The following is a 22,666-nucleotide window of genomic DNA, read 5'->3' as shown; positions in this document are numbered from 1 at the left end:
TTTTTAAGCAGCCACCGCAGACTCTTTGATGGTACAGCTCTGCAGTCGGAACGAGTCGCCAGTGGCTGCGAGCTACAAAACGCCGAACAGGTCGCTGTCTCGCTGCAAGAGGAAGACAAGAACATCTCTTTTCCCGGCGCAGCGCTCTGCCTCTTTGTTCAGTGTCCTTGATCTCTCTCGCTCTCTCACTTCGCACCCAGCATGGCAAATTGCAAAAGCATTTTTCGCTCTCCCCTTGGCTCTATTATTTCAGAAAAGCCAAGACGCACAGCCGACCACACTTCCTTGTTGCAGCAGAGACTTTCTTTTCTCAGTCTGTGCTCCAGGTTTCTGACTCGAGGGCCTTCGGCCCAAACGTCTCTTCTGATGACGCTCTTCATCCCGACGCGGCTCCTCCGGGCTCGGCTGGGCGAGCGCCGACGGGACGCTGCGTTCAAACACCCGCTGTGCGCTCCAGCTGGACACCGAGCGTTTTCTGGTCAGGCTGACCCCCACTTGAACCGATGCACCGTCTCCTGCTGACATTTTGGAGGAAGAACTCTCCGAACAGCCTCTGCTGATGGAGAGTTTACACCAGAACGCTTCAATGCATCGTTTTTGTGTTTCCGTTTCCAGATTTTGTGGTTTGAGATCACAACCTGAGGAGGAAAGTACAACAACAGAAACAATAGTTCCACCAGTGAATCGGTTATTTAGGTAATTAAAATGGACCTAAACAGGATCATTAATCCAGTCCAGAATATGGTAACTGCTGAGGTTCGACCCAGACCGGCTCTCGGATCCACCAGAGGACAGCAATGAAACTACTCTTCTGTAAAAGTTGGAAGATGCAATTTAGAAATACACCACATAAAGTACATCGTATAAAAATATGTGCGCCTCACACCGATATACGACTTGTGCATCCTCCCGTCAGTCCTGAGGCTCTGGAGGCAGAAAGCAGCTCGGACAGGTCAGCAGACACACAGCATGCAGCTCAGAAAGAACAAACACTCAAATCAATCCAAAACTCATCAGAAATGTAAGTAACGAAAAGCTCAAGGCAATAAATCCCAAAAAAGGATTAATGCTCTAACTGGAAATGACACATGAGCGATGAACGCAGTTATTGTTGATGGATTTCAAAGTAAAATCTGAGCTGAAGTGTCGGCTCTTCAAACAGAAGGTTTTCATTAAACATAATTCATCTCATGGTCGTTAACACAAAGCTGTGGAACGCAGTGATTTCAGCGAAATGATCCAATCTAAGATGCTTTTATTTGTAATCAGTGTTATTTATCGGCTGGAGATGTCCGCCGTACAGATGTGAACATCTGCCTCACACTTCAGAACATTGTTAACTGTATTGAATGTATTTTACTCATCGAGTTTTACAGCGTGAACTCATATAAATGCTTTACATCTTATCTAATTTGATCCTCAGAAGAAAAGAAAAGAAATATGTTGGGAAGGAAATGAGACAGATGAAAACATCGTGGGACAAACCTTTAATCAAAGACATCTCAGTCACTGTGCAGCACTGAACTGAGCATCACTACTGGGCGTATTTGTGCAAACTTCAGCTCGATACACATTTCTTAGATGGAAGGTGTCAAACATGAAGCCCGTGGGCCAAAACAGGCCTGTAAGATTCTCTAACCTGGCCAAGCCTCCAAATGGATTCGCTGCAGACTTAAACCTGTACTTTAACACTGAATCATACAAATCAGACATTATCCTTCATCACCTTGGAAGAGCTGCAGATCAATATTTCCATCTGTGTGTGAAAGGAGACATTTCTGGAAGTGAGCATTCACAAATGTAATGTGTCATTGAGCTCACACCTGACGCCCAGCAGCAGCACAGGGTTTGATACTGATTTTAAACATGTGTGTGCCTGTAAAGGGGACAATAGATACACACGGCCATTGGGGTTCATTTTGAGAATATTTTTATTGGGAACATTTTAATATCGTCGGTACTTCACAAGCTGTTCTCGGTATTTCACTTTAGACTGATTTCCTGGAGTTTCTATGCACAAGATCTCAAGAATGTCTAAAGAAAAAGAGAAAGTCGTCATTGAGCCGCCGTTCTCTGATGCCTTGTTGATAACCGAGGTCAGAAACAGAGCAGATTGAAGATAGAAAAGTAACCCAGATCTGCATAAAGTCATGTCTGAAAGCAACGACACATGAGACCTTGAGGCAGATGGCCAACGGGACGCAGCGAAGGAGTTAAGTTGCTTTGTATTCATCTGCTTTGCAAATCTTTTTTCTGGGTTCACATTGGAGCAGTGGGCCACTGAGCGAACAGCTGAGGGTCAAAGGGCTCAGTCAGGGACCAGCAAACTGTCGGCAGAGCCAGTCGAACCTGGGAACTTCCACTTACAGGTTCACTTCTCCAACCTGGAGGACAACGCAGCCTGGAAAAACCAGCTGGACACAAGAAAAACCGTGATTTCACCTGAGTCTGGGGTGTCAAACACATTTCAGTTCAAGGACCACAAACAGTCCAATTTCTTCTTGAGTGGCTAAAACAGTGCAGTAATAACCTATAGATTTAAGTTTAATGATTTTCTTTGTTGCGGTGCAGATGCTTACGTGATGAAAATGTCTTTAATTTCACAAAAACAAACAATTACTCCAGAAAATGACTATAATCCCAAAATACATTTAATTTTAATGAAACCCTCTGGGTCAAAATACAGTGAAATGTCAAAAATGAACTTCTCCTTTAGCGTGTTGCATTCTGCATGTTTTCACATTGGACAGCAGGGCTTTGAGGCTAACGCTGGTTTGCTAGTTTTAATGGTTTAATTAATAATCATCTCAACCACCTCAGCTCTGCCTGATGCTGACTGATGACTGGACGTGCATGTTCAAGATCAGGAAGGAGAAATTAATTGTGCACATTTCCAGCTATAGCTAATTATATGACAGTTTAGGAAGGACACCAGCAATTAACTGAGCCCGGGGGGGGGGCTGGCTGGCACCCTCTACTGCCAAGAACACTGCAGCTGTGGAGGAGCCAGCTCAAAATGGGACGACACCCAAATATCCAGGAAATCACTCAACTTCGTCTTTCTGTGGCCCCAACATAGAGGGAGCTTAAAAAAAAAAAGATTCATCAGTCAATATCTTCTTGTTTCATGCATGTCAGACGGCTCCGGCTGTTTGATATTCAGGTCTCTTTTGTAGATTGAAGTTTTATCCTGAGTTTGTGTCTCCCCTGCTCGCTGATTGAATCTGAAATGGTAGAAAATAAATTGCTGCTTTAATGTATTCATATGAGAACAGATGCTGTGCGAGACGCCCTTATATTTACAGAACTAAAAATCCACCAAATGATCCTCCTTATTTCTTTTCTATGCCGACGATTTGCATTTATCACGTTGCAGTTGCTGTGGCTGCAGAACAAACTAGAACTGTCTGTGTTGATGATTTACACCGAACGACATCCATCCGTCCATCTTCCATCCCATTCCATGTCTTGCTGATTGAGGTGTTTGTTAATGACACGGTTAATAAATTATAAATGGAGCTGCCCGGCTGCAGAAGAAGAGGAAGATGTTTAGTTTGACGATGGAGGAATGGCGATGAAGTGAACAGAGGAAGAAGTACATTAATATTCCTGGAAGGAGCAAAGAAAAAAGAAAGAAAGTTCCATTTCTTTCTAACTTCAGAATGAAACATTCTCTGTTTTACACCGTTGACCGTTTCTGTGAGGTCAGTGATGGATCGTGTAGCAACGCAGCAAAAGATAATGATTGGTTTTTTTTTCTGCTAACAGGAGGCGACACGCTTGTGCAACGCCTTGTTCAATAAAAAGAAGTGGCGTTCTTATCCGCACTCTGACAAAAAAAAAGAATTATTACAAGTAATGAAGTGCTCATTACTCACTGTTTTCCTATCTCACAGTGGAGAACGCTATCCGAAGTGTCAAGTAGCTAATGAGTTTTTATTTTAAACCCACTTTTATTTATTAATGGCATGAAATGGATTCGGAATATTGGATCTTGTTATTTGAGACGTTCACACGCCGTCGTGCTGGCGTTATCTGTCAGCTTCAATAAACTGAAGGAGTAGATTTCGTTCGGCGGCAGCTCTATCGCTCGCAGAAGTTAATGTTGACTTTGTCCTTTGCCTCTAATCTGTTTCATTTGGAGCCATTCCAGCTTTCCCCACAATGAGGCTTTTGCTTGCCGTGAATATATTAATTAAATGCTCCTGCTTCGCTCAAAATCCGACTCCAAGAAAGCTAATTCTGCCGCCCATGTGCCGTTTCTGCTGACTGAAAGTGCAGGTGCTCGCTTTAATGGCCTCACACTACATCAGAATTTCAAGTTTTGAAATAGTTCTCCTTTAATGGCCTCGAAACGAGCTCATTATTGGAGCTACTGGGCAAAGTAAGAATGAAACTCCAAACTTTTGTTGCGTCTGAAAGCACAGCTTTTTGAAAACGGTTCCCCTTTTCTGAAACAAATATATAAAAATGAAGCATTTTCACCTGAAAGACCGTTGCATAAACGGCGCTTCAGAAAAGAAAGGTGAGACAGATGCAGAGGGAACCGCTGGCTTTACTTCCCTGTAATCCTCTTTTCGCTACACCTGGCTGGAATAGTAATGATGGAGGAATGACCTAGATTTTTCTTTTTTCATTCAAACTCAGAGAACAAAACACAATAAATGAATCGTGTCATTTTTTTTTTCCCCAGCGTTTAATTGATGTTTCCTTTTGATGGAAAGCAGAGTTTGAGACGACAATAACCGTTCCGGTTCCCATTGTTTGAGCTTCCTAAGTGCCTCCATAGTGAAGGCAATCTGTGCTGGCGGCTTGTCAACAGCAACAAAAACAACAACGGAAAAAAGAAAATCGTATCAATGATGTATTTTGATATGTTTACTTGAAGTGTTGTGCTCAAAGCAAACATTTCGTAACTGCGAAAACTGAACAATATTACATGTTTACTGTTTACGGCTCATGCAACACTGGCAGCTGAGCTATTTTTAATCTTTTTGTATTTAGACTCTTCACTGGTGAAATTCAGGAGGCAAGACATCAGCGGCGACGGAGCCTCTAAACTCCGGCGTAGCTGCAGATCTGCAGTAAAGGCGGAGGTGGAAGCAGTTAGCGTGCCGGAGGCGGCGGCGGTCGGAGGGAAGACTGTTTATTACCACAACAGCTGCAGCTATATGCGATGATAAACGCCGCGCATCTCAGGAGACGCGGCATCTCGAACGCGCCCAGCGTCGAGGTGGGCAGCGACCCTGCTCTGACCCCGTCCTGGAGCTGAAGGGTCCAGACATGAGGTGCTGAACCTTGTTGGTGTCGGTGTTGAGTTGTCTCCACTACGCTTTAGAAAATCTGTTAAAAAAAACCCCAACAAAATCAATGTTTCTTTTGAAATTTTTGCCGTTGTCATGGTGGTCTGGCCGGAATGGAGCCTCTTGTATTTTCCATTACTTTTTTTCAGTTTGTGAACCTCCAAACGTCTTTACAATCTCTGTTTTTTTGTGCAGTTGTTATTGAATAGTCTACATGAGCGCAGCGCTGAAGTATATGGAGGTAAATATTACCTCCAAAAATTGGAAAAAAAAAAAAAAAAAAACAATTCCAGTCTATCTTCTCCGGCCCTCAGTCTCATGCTTTCTTTAGTTTATTTAATTTATTTCATCTCCTCTCCTGTTTTCAATCATCCTTTCACCCGACCCGCCGAGCCCAATTTCTTCTCTCCTCCTTTACTCATCTGTAAACATTGAGCAATGTTATTTCCCCAGAAGGAAATTCAATAGGACACAGTGGAGCAGAAAGAAATGCCACTCTGCACCTGTTTTTTTTGGAGGGGAGAAGGAATCTTGGGCACCGAGGGCAGCCGGAACGGATCCGGTGGGATGCAGGAGGCAAAAACCTCTTAACCCTTTAAGCTCAGACCGGTCAACTTCTCCCGATCATTTATTAATTATTTTGCATATTCCACAGACGTACTATGTACCGTTAGAAAGCTGACATTCTCATGAATCCGCTGGTATAAACCACTTTCAGATGTGATTACCACAGCGGGTAATATAAACACATTTGTCCAACATACAGCAAATTAAGTAAACAGCGCAACTCACCTTTGGAGGCTCATAACTGATCACAGACGATCCATAATCCAGATAATCCAGCAAAAACTGCCACAGTACAAGCGTATGCATCCAGGCAAAGCTAGAAAGTATAGCCTTTTGTCCAAAACATGTCTTGAAATAAGCAAATAATCCAGAATTAGACGCGCCACCGCGCGTGCACGCGGCGCGTCTCTCCGCGTGCGCGTCCGATAATAATCCATTTTTTTATCAGATAAAAACATCCAGACGTCTCTCCCTCACTCTGAGGATATCCAATATGGCGACTGATCGGTTTCCGTTGCTTATTCGTCAAATTTCAACCAATCAAGTGACTTATCCCTCCCTCCGATGGCTAACCAGCCAACCGCTGCCGAAACTGATGGAGCCACGTCATCGGTCGTCATCACTCGTAATCAACGTATACTGAGCCAATCACGTCGGTAGAAACGTTTGACTGACAGGGCTGGTAGCCAATGAGCTTGCTGAATGGCTGGCTGGCCCGCTAGCGCGGTTTTGTGACTTCTCAGAAATCTGCTGAGGGATGCACCTGCTGTCTGTCCCTGCTCCTCTCAATCTGAGTGCCTTATCCCACACTGAAGCCTATCTGAAGTGATTTTTTGAGTACTTTATGAGTTTTTGGAGTGAAAATAATGTAAAAACGGGCCAAAAACCAACATATACCATTGTACAGAGGGCATCCAGGGGGTATACAGAGGATGTCCAAAATTGACCCCGCCGGGGCATAGCAGTACAAATACATGTGTGAAACACTCATTTCTTGTAGTACTGCTCTGACATTTTGACCTGAACTATGTAAGACCCCAGGCTTTAGCAAAATTGTGTTTTCAAGCTCGCACAGTGCTTCCAGACTTATTTCCAGGTGTTTTAAGAGGGAAAAAATTCAGGCGAGAATGAAATTCATCCTAATTCAGTGTGCTGCAACATAAATAAATCTGTGGCAGTAGCACCTAGAGTAATTCTGACTGCACTGGGTGAAAATACAGGTTGTCAGCTTTCAAATGAGACCCCAACCATGCATGTACTCCAAACAGTTCAAGAACAGCATTCAGTTTACTTTGGGTACGTCTTTAGTTGAACTTTTAGGCGAAAATGGCCCCGAGCTTAAAGGGTTAATCCCTGTGACATTTTAGCTCAGACCTCTCATCAAAGCCCGCAAGCTGCCGCGCCGCCCAGGAAAAAAGCAGAAATAACGCAGGAGGCAGAGGAGGGCTGTTTGTCAAAGACTGGAGGAGATGAGGGCTGCAGATGCTCGTCGAGCTGGAGGAGTGTTACAGGCATGTCGACGGAGGCCTGTTTGTCCTCTCGCATCTCATTTCCTCCGTTCAGAATGCAAACGTCATCATCATCATCATCGTGCAGAGAGGAGACGCCGTGTGCATCCCGAGTCCCCGGTGGCGTCTGCGCTCGGCGATATCATTAACTCGGGCGCCACACTTGGACACCTGTCACAGCCAACTGGGCGTTCGTCCCCTCCCCGCGGCCTCGCTCGCTGTGAAGCCCCTCTACCTCCACCGCCTCCCCCCGCCGACACCCCGTCGGCCCGTATCTCCCCGCCGCACGCCGCCTCCTCCGGGATCCGGCCAGGCGGAGGGATCCCCGGAGGGAGACGGCCGGGCGCCAAATGTTTCTGCGGGACTCAGACGGCAGAAAAGGGATTTCAGAGGGAGGAAACAGTAGGAGTTCCGTTTAAAGAGGAGAAACTGCAGGAACAAAAAGATGATACGGAAGCCAATTTACACCTTCTAGTTGTGTCACTCAACAATAAATAGAGCCGCAGTGTGGGGTGTGAAACTTTCGGCCCACTTTTTTTCCATGAGTTGAAAATGCTTTAGATGTTTTCCTGCTGGTACATCAGCGGTTCCACATCTTTGTGATTGGAAACAAATTTCTACCATTGTGCGCCTTGGAGACCTTATCCTGACGCCACCGTGCTTTTCCCCACTGCTGACTTTATTAGCTTACCTTTGTATACATAGGAGACATCTTTATGTAGAATATTATTATTTTTTTATTAAATGTTAACTGCTTGGCATCAGTCACCATCGTTTCCCCACCGTCCCTCTGGTAACCCCTTGGTTGCGAATCACTGCTGTAGATGAACCAAAAAAAAAAAAAAAAAAAAAACCCCAACAGATAATCAAACTAGAAGACAAACACAAACGAGCTCCTTGAAATAGCGTGTGACAGTGTTCTACAGCCAAGTTAAGAACTTCAACCAAAACGGTTTGATTACACACCCTGGATGACTTTCAAACCCAGTCAGTGTGTGTGTGTGATGAAATACCTTCAGTTTTCGCTGCAACAGTCCAAGCAAGGTGAACGCTTTGAAGATTTTTTTTTTTTTTTTTTTGTTTCGACGTGAATGATGCTTGGCTGAGGTCACTCACTAAGTACTCATTTCAATACGGCCCAGATGAATACCTAAGCATTTCATTTACGCTCGCTGTTTGCGCTGAAGATTACATTATTAATCCACGGAGACGGAGGATTACGGTCTGCGGTCCGAATGACTCTGAAGGCACAGCTGGGACAAACTAAATTAAGGTCATATTCATATGGGCCCAGGTTCTGTGTCCTTTTGATCCTTCACCCAGATGCATAATCAGGCTTCGCTGGCTTATCATCGCTGCAGATGGATGACCGGACATGTGTTCAGATGGGGATAAACCACATGTTTGATGCATTTTATCGACTGGGAGAAATGATACATTTAAACAAAGATGAAAGCTGCCTTTTAATTTATTCTCCTACTTTCCTCCTCTCTTGTACATCAGTGGCTCGTCCCCACAGGGACTGTCCCGTTCAGACTGATTAAACACCGTCTTCAGGCTCCGTGCACAGTCGACATCTTCATCAATCCTCCTTTTGATGACACCTTTCGGAGCAGGATAATTTATACATTTTATAATTCCCCGAGTCCCAGTGCCATGTTCCCCGCTCCCTGGCCACTTTGATGGTATCCGAGCACAATGTAAAGCGATGCCATTAATCATGCATTTACACAGGTCATAATGATCAATTCTGCCTGCAACCATCAATGAGCTCTAATTCACTCATGAGTTCATTTATGAGGTTATAATTTGCAGTTGAGTAGAGATGGACTGCATTAAACATTAAACTGCGCCTTAACTCTGCACGGTGTGCTCTGTGCTGCTGATACGAATCCAAATAAGGATTTTTTTTTTCCTCCAGTCTGCCAACATATTAAACATACTAAAGAAGCAAATGAGTCAGGTCAACCGGAATATATTTTATTCAGCATCAAAAATGATGCACATATACCCCCATAAATTATGAATAAATTAATCTGAATATATACCCAATGTATACACACCAATGTAGACATATGCATTGACACACACACATGCAACACATACATCTAGCTAAACATGTCTGATCATCTGTTTTCTGTGTGGCTTCAACATTTGAGGACTGAGGATGTCTGGAGCCGATCGGCTGACTGAGCGTTCCGCCCTGTACAGGAACAAACACACAGCATACGGGCAATTTTACCTGAACGGTTAGGATCTCACACATCTTTTGGTCTGTGTGAAGAAACCAGAGTGCCGTGAGAAAATACATGCTCAGGGAGAACATGCAAGCTCCACACAGAAAGGCTGCGTTCAATATGCTCAGTGTGAGAGGACAGCGGAGAAATGCTTAATAAACTTTTTTTACGGAGTGTGTTTCCTTTGCAGTCTTGAACCATTTTTAATATTCAGTCATGTTCAGTCATCCACACGGTGACAAACCACCAGAGGACAGCTGGGGCTCAGTGTCTTGCCCAAGGGCATGTGTCCAGGTAGAACCGGGGTTTGAACTATTCATCATGTGTGTGGAGAACAATCAACTTTACCACCTGAGCTATTGTCATAAAAAAGTAGGTTTCTTCAGAAGTTCACGTGTTTTAATCATTTTGTATTGTCTTACTTGCAAAGCAGGTGTCAAACATAAGGCCCATGGACCAAAAGTGACTCACAAGAGACTCTAATCTGGGTCATCAAACCACCAAGATCAAACCTCAATGAAAGCATTGCCTTTAGTTTAAAAAAAATTTTTTAAACAGATTTCTTAAGACAGATGCAACAGAATCAGTGTTCTGACTTGGACTGACATGTCAGTGATGCTGCTGTGAAAACTAGCTAACTAGCATTAGCCTCAAAGCCATGCTGCCCAGGGAGAGTTTGTAAAAACCTGCAGAATGCAGCATCTATAGAAGTTTTTTTTGGACATTTCACTGTATTTTGTATCAAAGGGTTACATTAAAATGTCTTTATTTTGAGATTGTAGTCATTTTCGGTCATAATTGTTGGATTTTGTCAAAATATGGACATTTTCATCAGATATACTCTGCCCCACGACAAAGAAAAACTTTAAGGCTGGAATAAAACACTCCGCAGTGTAACTGAATGAGTTGTAGCAACCCAAAAAAGTGCAATATAGAAGAAAATAGTGTAGTGTAAGAAAGAACAGTGTGATATGGCAATAGGCTCACTGTTATTTCATAGGAAATGGTTTTCATTATTTGTGATGAGCAGAATATGTGTGGAAGAATAAATGTGTCAGTTCAGTGGTTCTGGTAAACAAACTCTTTGTCTTTTCTTTGAAACACAAACAAAGTTTAAATTTAAAGGTTATTATGTATCTATTTACCATTCTGGCCCACTGATAAAAATATGTGGAAGACAAGACTATATATCTGTGTTCTTTTTCTATACCACAGTGGAGCGTTTCTATATAACATCTTCAGAAGAAAAAAACAGAAGTTCTGTTTATGGAAATCTGTATCTGAAATATGAATGACTGTGACCACAAATCTGTGCAGCCTGGGAATAATTCAAAGCTCCTTTTGTGTGATAGTGAGGTGGAAAATGACACACGAACCTCATTATTTCTCTGAATGTGTTTACCGTTCGAGATAAACTGCTTTACCTGGCTCAGCGGCAAAGTGAGTAAAGACTTGTAATCTAGCTGAACACAATCTGTGCGCTTCAGTCTCTGACCAGAGGGCGGCGGTGGAGCGCGCGCTCTGCAGGGTGTCTGCACACGCACACACACACACACACACACACACACACACACACACACACACACACACACACACACACACACACACACACACACACACACACACACACAGAATTATCTTTAAATAATTTGTGAGCAGACGTGTGAACAACTGCTAAATTGGGAAATGTTATTTCGGCTCGCACATTAAACAGATAAAACATTCAATAATTTTGTCACTTGCTCTTTAAATATTACATCGGGATGGATTTTCCGTCCTCGGAAGCTATAATTTCCACCGCTTCTGACACTAATTAACTTCCCGTTTTGAACAGGGAATCTAAATTAGTTTGACAATCAAATAAAAAGGTTCAAACATTTAACGTCTTGTGATTCCGGACGATGTGAGGAATTTAAATGAGATTCGATGAAACCGGTGAGAATTTGATGTCAGAATAATTATTCTAAATAACCTGTTGGGATCAATCACTTCCATATTTTTGAACCCGGGTCTTTCATTCATATAATTCATCTAATTTGGGAGTTGTTACCCCAAACATGACTAATCATTTCATCTAATTGCAGCGGGGCCTCGCATCCTGGAAAAATGGTAGAAACGGGGAGCGAAACAAGTTTCATCCTGTGCGTTTCAGCTATTGGATGATGGATCACACCAGTACCAAGCAGCGGTGAGGCCGACCCGCGTCATCCCGCCTCCCGCGCCCGGTTTGCGGGATTGTGAGTGGATGCGGGAGCTGCCGGTCAGCGCGCGCGCAGGTTCGGTTGCTCTGCGCCGTTCAGATGCTCAATTGATGGGCGTACTGAGGAGAGAGGGAGAGAGGGAGAGAGAGAGAGAAAGAAAGAAAGAGAGAGAGAGAGAGAGAGAGGGAAGAGAGACGCGTTTCATTGTAGCCAAACAAAAGCATGTTTTCCGCCGGTTCTCCTCCGGCGTGCGGCTGGTTTCTCCGCGGCAGCCTCCCCGGAGCGCGCCTGCTCTTCCTCCCCGCTCTGCGCGCGCTGACAGGCGGCTCGGACGATGCTGCTGCTGCTGCTGCTGCCGCTGCTGCGGCGCTCTAACGGGGAGAAAACGCTCCTGACAGAATAACAACACAAGGCAGCGCGCGGGCAGGCTGCTAGCGGCGCGGATCACTGTTTTGATCACTTTGATCCGGATGATTCGGGGCGATTGTGATCTGCGGGGCTCGGATAAAGCGGGGACTCTTCCGGGGGAGGACCGGGCGAAATGCACCTGCCGTGAGGAGGAAGGAGCACATGGACCGGAGCGGCTCGCTGGACACCACGTCGGACGATCTGAATATACATCCTGCCTTGTCACGCCGCCATGGAGCTTTCACAGTTTCTGATCTGCATCGGTTGATATTCACTCCCGGGATGACAGCTGATCGCCCCTCCTCTCCCGGGACTTCGGTCCAAACGCGCTCCACCTGAACCCGCCGCGTCTCTCTTTAACAATAGATGGGGCGCGCGCGGCTGTGACACCTGGCTGATTGCAGCCGTAACCTTTATCGCCAGGTCGGGCTGTCTTCACATTTCGAGGTTGTAATTGAATTAGTGTGATATCTGCAGGTCTGGAGGAGATTCGCCCGTCGCTCCACATGGAAACTAACATTCCTCCTCTCTGCTCTTTGACACTTTGCGCTAAAGCCCCGTGGCCGAGGATGATCCTTGAGTAGCCGATGAAATAATCAGCGTCGCGGTGTCAGCGAGAGCTTGAGCTGCCGGGGGATTTGAGTAGATTATCAGCGGACTGCTATTTTGTCCCCTCGGTCACACTATTAACAGAACTTAGCGGCTTTTGATCCGCAGCCCTTTCCCCTGCTTTCCCTGCAAACTCCTGTTTACAAGCCTCTCCATTCATTGAGAGGAGGGGGTAAAAAAAAAAAAAAAAGAAAAAAGCGAGGGCGAGAGAAACCAGGTTGCATTCATAAGCAATGACTCCCACAGAGGTGTCTGGACCCGGATCAGAGGAAACGTCGCATTTGGCACCGCCGTTACGCAGTGGATGCGGGGAAAGCAGACGCGCGTCGGGGCTGTAAGGCTCCCGGGATGCGGCCGCTGTGACTGCGAGAGCTGGTCCCACTGCTAGAAACGGGTCCTGGAACTCAGCACAGGCGAATCCGCCCCCCCCCCCCCCCCCCCCCCCCCCCTCCCCGCCTCGAAGGACGGCTTGTTTCCTGGACTGGTTTTGACTCTCCGGAGGATGTTTCAGCGAGGATGCTGCGCTTCCCCGTGAAGAAGATCCGGAAGCAGTTCAAGCTCCTGCTGCTGCTGGTCCTGCTCACATCAGCCGTGTGGTTCACCTACCTGCACATCAACCAGGGCAAGACCATCAAGCTGCACTTCAACTATGGAAAAGGTACTTTCACAGTTTTAATGCTGGAGGATTCCGATTCAATCCCGACGTGTCCTACAGTGTTCAAAAAAAAAAAAAAAAAAAAAAAAAAAAAAAGGTATTTAAAAGTGTAAAGTCAACAGTGGGAAAAAAAGCAGTGCATTTGGTTAAAAAGACAGATAAATCCATCAAAAAGAATAAGAATGTACCAAGAGACACAGAATATTGTTTCATTAAAGAACTGGACATGATTAGAGCTGAATGAAAGTTTGAAAGTGATCCAGACCACCAGACACCCCGAGACGGAACCCAAAGAGTTTATCCTCATCACTACAGAATATAACAAAGAATCTGGATAACAAATACTGTTATGAGATTCCTTCAACTATTTTATTTAATCGCATGGTGGAGGTGGAGCCGCTTAAGTTTATGAAGGTGGCAATTTGATTCCCTCAAGATAAAGGTTGATAATCACTGAACCGGCGTACCACCGGTGTAAAATCATCTCATGGTACAAAAAGCTCCTGCAGGAATTTAATAGAATTTTCTGGGTGACATCCGTAGAAATTACAGTGCCGTAAAGAACGATAAGGCCACCATAAAGTTGTCACCGTCAGCATAATAGCAGGTATAACTCTTGCATGAATGAAGATTACGCTTTAGGATGAGCCGTGCGTGGACACCGCCGACGCACGCCGTCTGTAAACACAAGTCTCATGACAAACGCCGACTTCTACGCTGCGGCTCAGCCCGCTCGGCGGGATCAGATATGCTGGAAGAAGAAGCGACAGAGAGAGGGAGCATGTCTCATAAATTAACTATAGTTTTCTCCTCCAGGCTGAGGGGAGAGCTCCGCCGTCTGAGGTCGGGGCGAAAAGCCGGGCCCTCGCCTTCAACATTAATAATCAAAGAGCTGTTCATGAAGGCAGCGTCAAAGGTCACAGGCATGACAGTCAGTCCTGGAAAAATATTAAGGGCTGGGACGTGTCTGAGTGTGTGTGTGTGTGTGTGTGTGAGGGCGAGTGAGCGGCAGATTTCCACCTGCTGCTTGTATTGCAAAGGCTCGCTTAACAGCTCTCCTCTGTGCAGAGGGTTTGTTGGAGCGGTGCATGATGGGGAATGCTACAGGAATAAACAGCAACAAAGCAAATAACGCAGTGAAAAAGTGTGGGAGCTAATCGACCGGCGACGACGACAGATTTAAGGCTGGCTGATGGTGTACTTGTATCTCCTGCAGCTGTCTGTGTAAGGCGATACCCGATGATTATGATGTCCTTGAGGAGTGTGCACACACACACACGCCCGCACGCACGCACACACACACATGGCTGACATACAGGGATCATTTTATTGTGTCTGATCTCCAGTGTGGGGGTTTTCCCTGCAGCAGAGTTCGTTTAGTTTTGTAATGTTTAGTTCTTGTGTAGGTCTGAAAGCTTCCGCCATTTCTATCCGTTTTGGAAGAGTGGTAGAGCGAGTTGAAAGAGGATTTATGCTTGAAATCAACATTTAAAGTCCCAATGAAGACTGAATTCCATTTGCTTTAAACACATTTTAGTTCAGGCGCCACGTCTCGAGTGGGTAACGTAATGCCATGTTGCCTTTAAATGTAAAGACTGATGATTTTCTCTGTTGCGGGGCAGAGCATACATGGTGAAAGAGTCAGTGTTTACAATTACAACTGAAGATTACTGCAATCTCAACATGAAGCCAACTGCAAACTTAAGGTGCACCATCCAAAAAAAACTTCTCCTGTAGCTGTTGCATTATGTGTTTTTTTTACAAATGCTGGTTTTCTAGCTTTCCTGGCAGCATCACTGATATCTCAGTGTTGCGTTTTGTCTGCTACTCTTCAAAAAGTTGTCCCAAATAAATCAATGTTTTCTTTGTTTTCGAATTTTTATTGTGATTTAGTGGGCCGAACTTAAACCTCTCGCGACCCAATTTTGGACCATGGGCCTTATGTTTGACACCTCTGCTTTGAATGCATATTCAAAACATCGAAAAGCAAAGTAAGCAGAAGAGATATGAGGGAAACAACAAAACACCAGCTGTGGCAGTTTAATAAAAAATCCTCCTATTTTCTGAGCAGATTTTGCAATTTGTTTTCCTCTTGATGTGTTTGAGGGACGTCGTGTCCCATCATTCACTGCTGCGCCGATGCCATTGATAGTCGTTTCACGGCTCATGCTGACAGAGTAATTGGAAGCAGACTAATGAACGTCATCATTCGGCGGCGCCATGCGAGCATGTGCATAAATGCATATTCATCTGCGCCTCGTCTGCATCCTCCAGCGCTCGTGACTTTGCCGTTCTGAGACGGATGAGTGAGACGGATCATGCTTTCCGCCTGCGTTTGTATGTTTTCTCCGTGCTTGTTTTTCCCCTCTGCTTACTCTGCATCTGATGATAATTGGCAGCTTCGGCGTTCCTGCTGGTGTGATTGCGACTGTCTCTCTTCGTGGCTCTGCCTTGTGATTGGCCGGCGGCCCGTCCGGGGCGTCGACCTTTGCTTCCAGTTAGCCGGGATGGAGAAGCCCCGCACCCTCACCGTGTTAGTCATGCCGAAGAATCCCTCTTTAAGTCTTTCCTGGCACGCTTCCTCCGTCCGACTGGTGTGAACGGAAGCTGTTATGCTGTGCTGTGCTGATCTGTGTATCTAATTGACTGTCTTCCATTTAGCAGGCATCTGAACAGGTCAACTCACTTAACCTCTTATGAATAACATGTCCCCTCTCGCACTGAGGGGTTTCTAAGTGAGATGTAGCCTATTACAGAAAATGGGACTCTGTGAAGTGTGTAAATATTCATACCAGACTGGCAGTTTTTTTTTTCTTCTTCCCACAGACACATATCTTCACTGATTTTTAGCACTGAGGTGGGGCAGGTAGTAATAATGTAATTTAGTTTTTGGCCTGAGTTCTACCTTATTTGAATATGAAATGACAATTTATCACATTTCCATTTTCCTTGTCCCTGTTTTGGATTAAATTAGATTCATCTCAGCCAAATCCTCTCCTTGAGCAAGAGAATCAGACGGATTCCTGCTCGTTCTCATACATTAGATAATGTCTCGCTGGCTTTCTTCCAGCAGACCTGTGAGAAATATAAACATTTGGCACAAAGTACCCCGCTGAGCCTGTATCTGGCTGGTCATGAATAATGAGCAGTGTAAAACCTGATAGTGACAGGAAAAAGACAAAAGCGCAGCGACTGGAAATCTCTCCGGTTGAATTGTGGATTGTCCGATAAGAATCTGGCTGCCATCGTGAACGGAAAGTCCTCTCAGAAAGGAGTTGATGGCTCTGAACGTTCATTTTTAGCTCTATCTCGCCCGTGACATTTTCCATTGTGTAAACATTATGAGCCCTGCTTATGCTTTACACAGTTGATGTATTGGAAATTGTGCGATTAACATCAGTTTACATAGTTTTTCCGGCGAGGTTGACGGACAGGTCATTACTCAGAAGTGGTGTTCAGTCAGTATTTACTCTGCGGTTGGTATTCGGGGAGATCAATCACGGGAGACGTCGCCGGGCCGTTTTGGTCCCGATTCGTCATTATTCAGAGCGCCGAGCCAGCCGCAGCTGTGTGGAAATGGACCATCATTTTCTGCCACTAAATAATTCAGTACAGGACGGAAGTGTGTGATAGACTGGTGATTGAATAGCGATGGACACTTGGCTCACCTCTGTGTGCCTGCAGAGCCGACGCACTGGAGAGAAATATCCAATCACAGACGGATTGGACACATCAAAACCTGTTTGAGCACTGAAATGTATAAAACAAGACTCTCTGGGCCCTGATACCTCCACAAGTTTAAATTATTTCCAACCTGTCAAGCTGCTAAGCTCCAAGAGGAAACTGAACAACAGCTTTGAATTCCTGCATCATCAAGTTATTTCACCTGCATTTTACCAGACGAGTCAAAAAAAAAGAAAAGAAACAAATATAGAGATACACAATAAAACAGTGTCACATAATCTTTAAAGAAAGGAAATAGCATCTAAACTGTGTACAATGTACAGGTTTCAGTGTTTCTTTGTAGGTAATTTTGGACATTTAACAGTGTCTCAGTTTTATTTGTGTTAGAAATTAAATGGAGATTTGATAAAGTTACATGCAGAAGGTGGTTTGTAATGAGGACAGAGCCTCTGTCAGGCAGGTTAACCTGCTTCTATACCAGTACGGTAGAGAAAGATCTATAATTATAACTGCTTACAGAATTTATTCATGTTTTCTTCAAAGCTAAAGGAAGCTGTTACACCTATAGTGACGGGGAAGCCAAAAAGGTGTAATTAAATAGTTTTCCGATCGCGCGTCGGCCAGACGGGACTTATTGAATCTGCATATCAATGAGGAAGTGTGTTGGCAGGCAGCGCCGCCGCGCATATTAGATGAGCGCCGCATCTATGTGTGCCACCCAGTCGTACAGCAGCCCCCCTGTTTTCCAGCATCAACAGGTCCACTGAGGAGGAGGAGGAGGAGGAGGAGGAGGAGCAGGAGGAGGCTGGCTCCCGCAAACAGGCCTCCATTGATCAACTCTGATTACACACGTAGAGGAACACACATGTGCATACACTCGGCCACCGCCACACAAACACACCAATATGTCGGCTGTGTTTGCAAAAACAGCGTGAAAGATACACACGTACACACCGACACACGCACACGCGTCCCATCATCACCGCTCTGGAGGGATGAGGAAGAAGTCGGCGAGGGGAAGTCTCGGGGGTCTGGGCAGATTGGCTGCTCGGTTGCCCATGGAGACAACATATGGGAGAGGAGCGTGTGTTTGTTAGAGCTTATTTTATCAAGACCAGTGCATTTGTAGGTTGTGAGGAAGCAGGGACGCCTCGAATATCGAGCGGGAGGCTAAAAATAAAGAGAGACAGGACTCGTGGATGCAGAAATCATCGCGTTGTATTAATATCTCTGGGGAGGAAAGTGAAACGAGTTACTCACACATTCGAACCTTTTAGATTTTGTCTCGCTTGGGTACAAAGTTGGCCCGAGTGTCGGGAAGCAACCCCCTCCGGCTGACTCACTGTCGTGGTTACCGTGCCCTTCCATGTCATTTTCACTAATTTTAGCTGCGGCGGTTCTCACGGCCGGTCGGCTCTTCCAGAAAAATGGTAATAGACACCACCTACCTGTGTGCGTGTGTGTGTGTGTGTGTGTGTGTGTGTGTGCGCCCACTTAAACACGAGCACAGCACCTTTTCACATCATCATTTATTCATGGAACAATGAATATCATCAATTACCTTTACATACTGGTGAGCGAGGCCGCCGCTGAGTGCAGTTCATAACAGGAGACAGAACAGAAGTGATAAACAGCCTACATGTTAACTTCAAAGCAGGTCGTGTTTCACATCCGAGGCCCTGTTTACACCACAACGTTTCAGTTTTTGTGTGTTCTCATGAAGCTGTGTTCTCAGAGACTTGAAAAAGCTTTGCCTTCTCGCTTCAAAACGTGGCGGTGTGTTCCAGACAGAGTTGGACTGAGTGCAGTCTGGATGTGTTCGTGTAGCGACGTATGGGAACCCAGCTGGGAAGAGCGGCTGCTTCTATTCAGGACTCCCGGGTCTGTATTTCATTGAGGAGGAGAACTGTTAATCACATAAGATTCTTTTTTTTTTTTTTAACAAAGGAGGTTTTCGTCACAATAAATTCTGAATCTTGAAATTGTAGCCACACTAATGCAGTGATTCATATTCCCTTGAGACACACCAGTTGACTTAAAAGTAATATTTCCTGAAACTGAAGAAGCTCATAATTCCAATTTCTTATAGAAATTATTGCTGCAGAGACTTGGTTTTATTTTTAAACTGCATTCTCTATCAATAAAAATAATACCTTGTAACTATATCCATGCCATAAATGAAACAATCAGTTCATCTGAAGGCGTCGGGTTTTGGTGTTGTGCCATAAAACTGTGCAGTTTGTTGTGAGCGAGTGTCGGGGGAGCCGGGGTCGGGACTGCACAGGCTCAACCATGAATCTGCCCCACAGCTTATCTGACCAGCCCAGTAAATCTGCCGCCCTCTCCGGGTAATTCCACGGCCGGGATGAACGATGCTCCCGTAACAACTCGCACTGTAACCTCCGTGTAGCGGCGGAGGTAGAAACAACAGACGGATTAGCAGCGTGAGTTGAAGCCTCACGCTCCTCTTATGCATATTTGCATTCGCTTTATCTGCCACCGTTAAACGCCGTCAGCTTTGTGCACCTTAATTTGTAAGTACACGACTAATCACCTGCTTTCAAGTGAGATGCTCGTCCTTCGTTTGATATTTCGGCGTTGTGTGCTCAAACTCGGGTAACATTAAATAACCTAAACACAACTACTGAGTCGATTTTTGGTCAAATCATCAGAGGAGCCATTCAGAGAGCAGCCGGGTGAAACTTCCCGTCTCGACACGCTGCTGCTGCTACGAGGGAGATTCACCAAGAAGCAGAGAAGAGGGCAAACTGATGCAAACGTCTGAGGACTGAGGCGGAGCGCCGTGTGATAAATGAAGTATGTGACAACTCATCTGTATGAAGTGCAGGAAAGTGATCCGAGCCGCTCGGCGGTGTCGTGGTTAAGTTTGTGGATTTTGGCTCTCGCACTCATGTGGAGACACACACTGTGACTCCTCAGAATCCATCAAACGGAATACCTTTGTGCCAAAGCACGGCCTAATATATTTTTTGGCAGGGCCTTTAGGATGCGAGCCACCTTCGGTACACAGAATACTGTGTGTCCTTAAAATACCGATAAAACGCCGCTGCGTTGCTTTAAAACGTGATTTTATTTCACAGCTGCTTCAGGAAGCCCCGCCTCACTAATTAGCCCGACCACACCTCGCACTTTAAATCCAGCAATAGCGAAAGAAGCGTGCCGTTATGGAAGTCTGGGGTCATTTGCATCATTCTGGAAAAAAAAGAGAAAACTTGCTCTGCACTCTGCAGTCGTGTTGGAATCACTTCACATCGCCATAGGCAAGGGTTTTTTTTTTTCCTCACACACCAACAATGCGCTTTGTGAGTCTGGAGTGTTGAGCGTAAGATTAGCACATGCGGACGCATAGGATTGAGAAATGAAGAGGGGTCGGGGTGGGAGGTCAACACGAGTCCGGCGTGCGTTCACCTCGGGGTTAATGAAATCTGTGTTGGCCGCCCTGACGAGGCGGCATCAAGGTACCGGCTCTGCCCCATGCAGATGAGAGCCCTGGCCCGCCGCCACTGCTTTGCCGCAGGACGTCTGTCAGTGTGTGTGTGAGGGAAAGTGAGTGAAACACAGATTTTTTTTTTTTTTTTTTTTTTAATGTGTGTGTGTGTGTGCGGTGTAGTTTGCTTGTCTGCGAAGGCACGCCTCCCTCCTCGCTCGCTCTGCACTTTAGGCCCAGTGTTTAGCCGAGCAGAAGAGGAAGCAGCTGAATGATGGCACTGTCTGCCCGCTGGCACCCTCGCCGTGAGCGAAGGGGGGAGGGGGGAGTGACGGGGCGGAAGAAGGACACCCTTCTCACGCTAACAGGTGGGAGCGGATGTGGCTGTGGCACCGATACCAGGGTCGGGTCTCAGGCCCGATACTGTACTCCACGCCGCGATACGTAGGCGGGAGATCAATTAGGGTTTTTGTTGCACGCATCCCGAAAGTAACCCCGACCCACGAACGCCCCCAGTTGTTGTGATCCGTACACGGACGTGAGCGGAGTAAACGCCGGAAAACCGCTCAGGTGTCGCTGGCTTTTACAGCAGAGGTATCTAATAATGTAGCAATCACATTGTTAAACAATGTCATTAAGTTTTAATTAAGACCAATTTCCTCTGTGGAGACTCATAAAAGCCGCACAATTTGGCCAATTTACTGGGACACTGCTGGGAGACGCAGAGGAGGGGAGTCTGGATGAGGCGGCGGAGAGTTAAGAGTTAGTCCGCGGCTTTAAAAAACAAAGGAACAGAGTGAGACCCGGAGAGACAGGTGTCAGGTGGGAGTATCGATCGGAGATGACGGTGATCCCTGTCACCACGGGATTTGTCAGTTTCCCCCCCTGCGCCGTGCTCCGGCTCGGTTCCGCTCTCCACTCCCTTCCTCTGCTGAAGGATTTCCTTTCACTGGGTTTCTATGCAGCGCGGGGCTGTATCAGCTCTGGTGTTGCTTTACTGTAAGTGATCCAGAGCCTGCAGGATTTCAATCAATCATCAAAGAGTGTGTGTCTGCGCACTCCCCGCTGCTCAGAATGAGCTTTCTGTAGTGGTGGTTAATGGAAAAGGTCACCTCTCCCCGAGGCAGCGCCGGCATGCGACAAAGACAGAGGGAGGATCAGAGGAGAGGGACAGATAAACCTCAGAGACACAAGAGGGTGACTGTTTAGAGAAGCGCTGTTGGTTGCGTTGTGATAAACTTTGTGAGCATTTTTTTTTTTTATTTTTTCTGAAAAGTTGTGAAAATGGTATATGAAAGACCAAATTGCCCAACGCTTGGCCGTCCCGGTGGGCCTCTCTCTCTCTCTCGTCTTCAGTCACCATCTCCGTCACCTCTGTTTTCTTCTGAGATCTCTGTCATCTGCATTGTGACTATTCATCAAAACCTCATGAATATTTACACTTTTTTTTTCTTTCTGTGCAGACTACGAGGTGGGATAGAGATTTTTGTCCACTTTATGAAAGCAGGAAGTGAGGGAGAGAGAGTGTGAGGCTTTCTTCACTGCTCTTGAGGGACATTTTTGTGTTTTAAGGCATTGTTTTGTGTGTTTATGGTTTGTAACGTTGTTTCTGTTCATCTACGCGAGCACGTACAGAAGAGCTGTTAACTGCGGCGTTGCGTTTTCATTGACTCTGGGCACCGCTGTCGTGGAAATGGACACTGAACACACAACAAAAGTTTGAGCTTTCCCTTGAAAATGTTGTGTGAACGAGGCCTGAGATAATATAATAATAAAAATAATAATAATAACATCTTATTTCTACATTAGAGATACAGCATGTAACATTTTCTTCTTAATCAATGAAAACAATGACCCACAGTGGTAACAGGCGTTGGCTGGTTGATCTTGAAGGTGCTTTAAAAAAATACAAAAAAGCAAAATGAGTCAACGAGCCAACCCTCTCTGGTTTCTAAGCCTTGTAGTACCACCTTCCACCACCAGGGGATGCAGTGAGTCGGTGTGTTTTCAGTACAAGAAGAGAGAAAGATGCATTTTTTTACATAT

The 22,666-nt window shown here is 45.6% G+C and overlaps 1 protein-coding gene across 1 annotated transcript in view; it reads left to right on the top strand.

Moving 5' to 3' along the window:
* Positions 1 to 13,349: 13,349 nt before the first annotated feature.
* Positions 13,350 to 22,666, top strand: part of b4galnt4a (beta-1,4-N-acetyl-galactosaminyl transferase 4a) — a 143,502-nt gene continuing 134,185 nt past the window's right edge. The window contains exon 1 of the mRNA XM_030095527.1: positions 13,350 to 13,491. Within this exon, the coding sequence (XP_029951387.1) occupies positions 13,350 to 13,491 (142 nt within the window). The remainder of the gene's footprint in view (positions 13,492 to 22,666) is intronic.

The sequence above is a fragment of the Salarias fasciatus genome, chromosome 7, assembly GCF_902148845.1.
Source record: "Salarias fasciatus chromosome 7, fSalaFa1.1, whole genome shotgun sequence".
Lineage (NCBI taxonomy): Eukaryota > Metazoa > Chordata > Actinopteri > Blenniiformes > Blenniidae > Salarias > Salarias fasciatus.
This window is presented reverse-complemented; position numbering and strand designations above follow the sequence as displayed.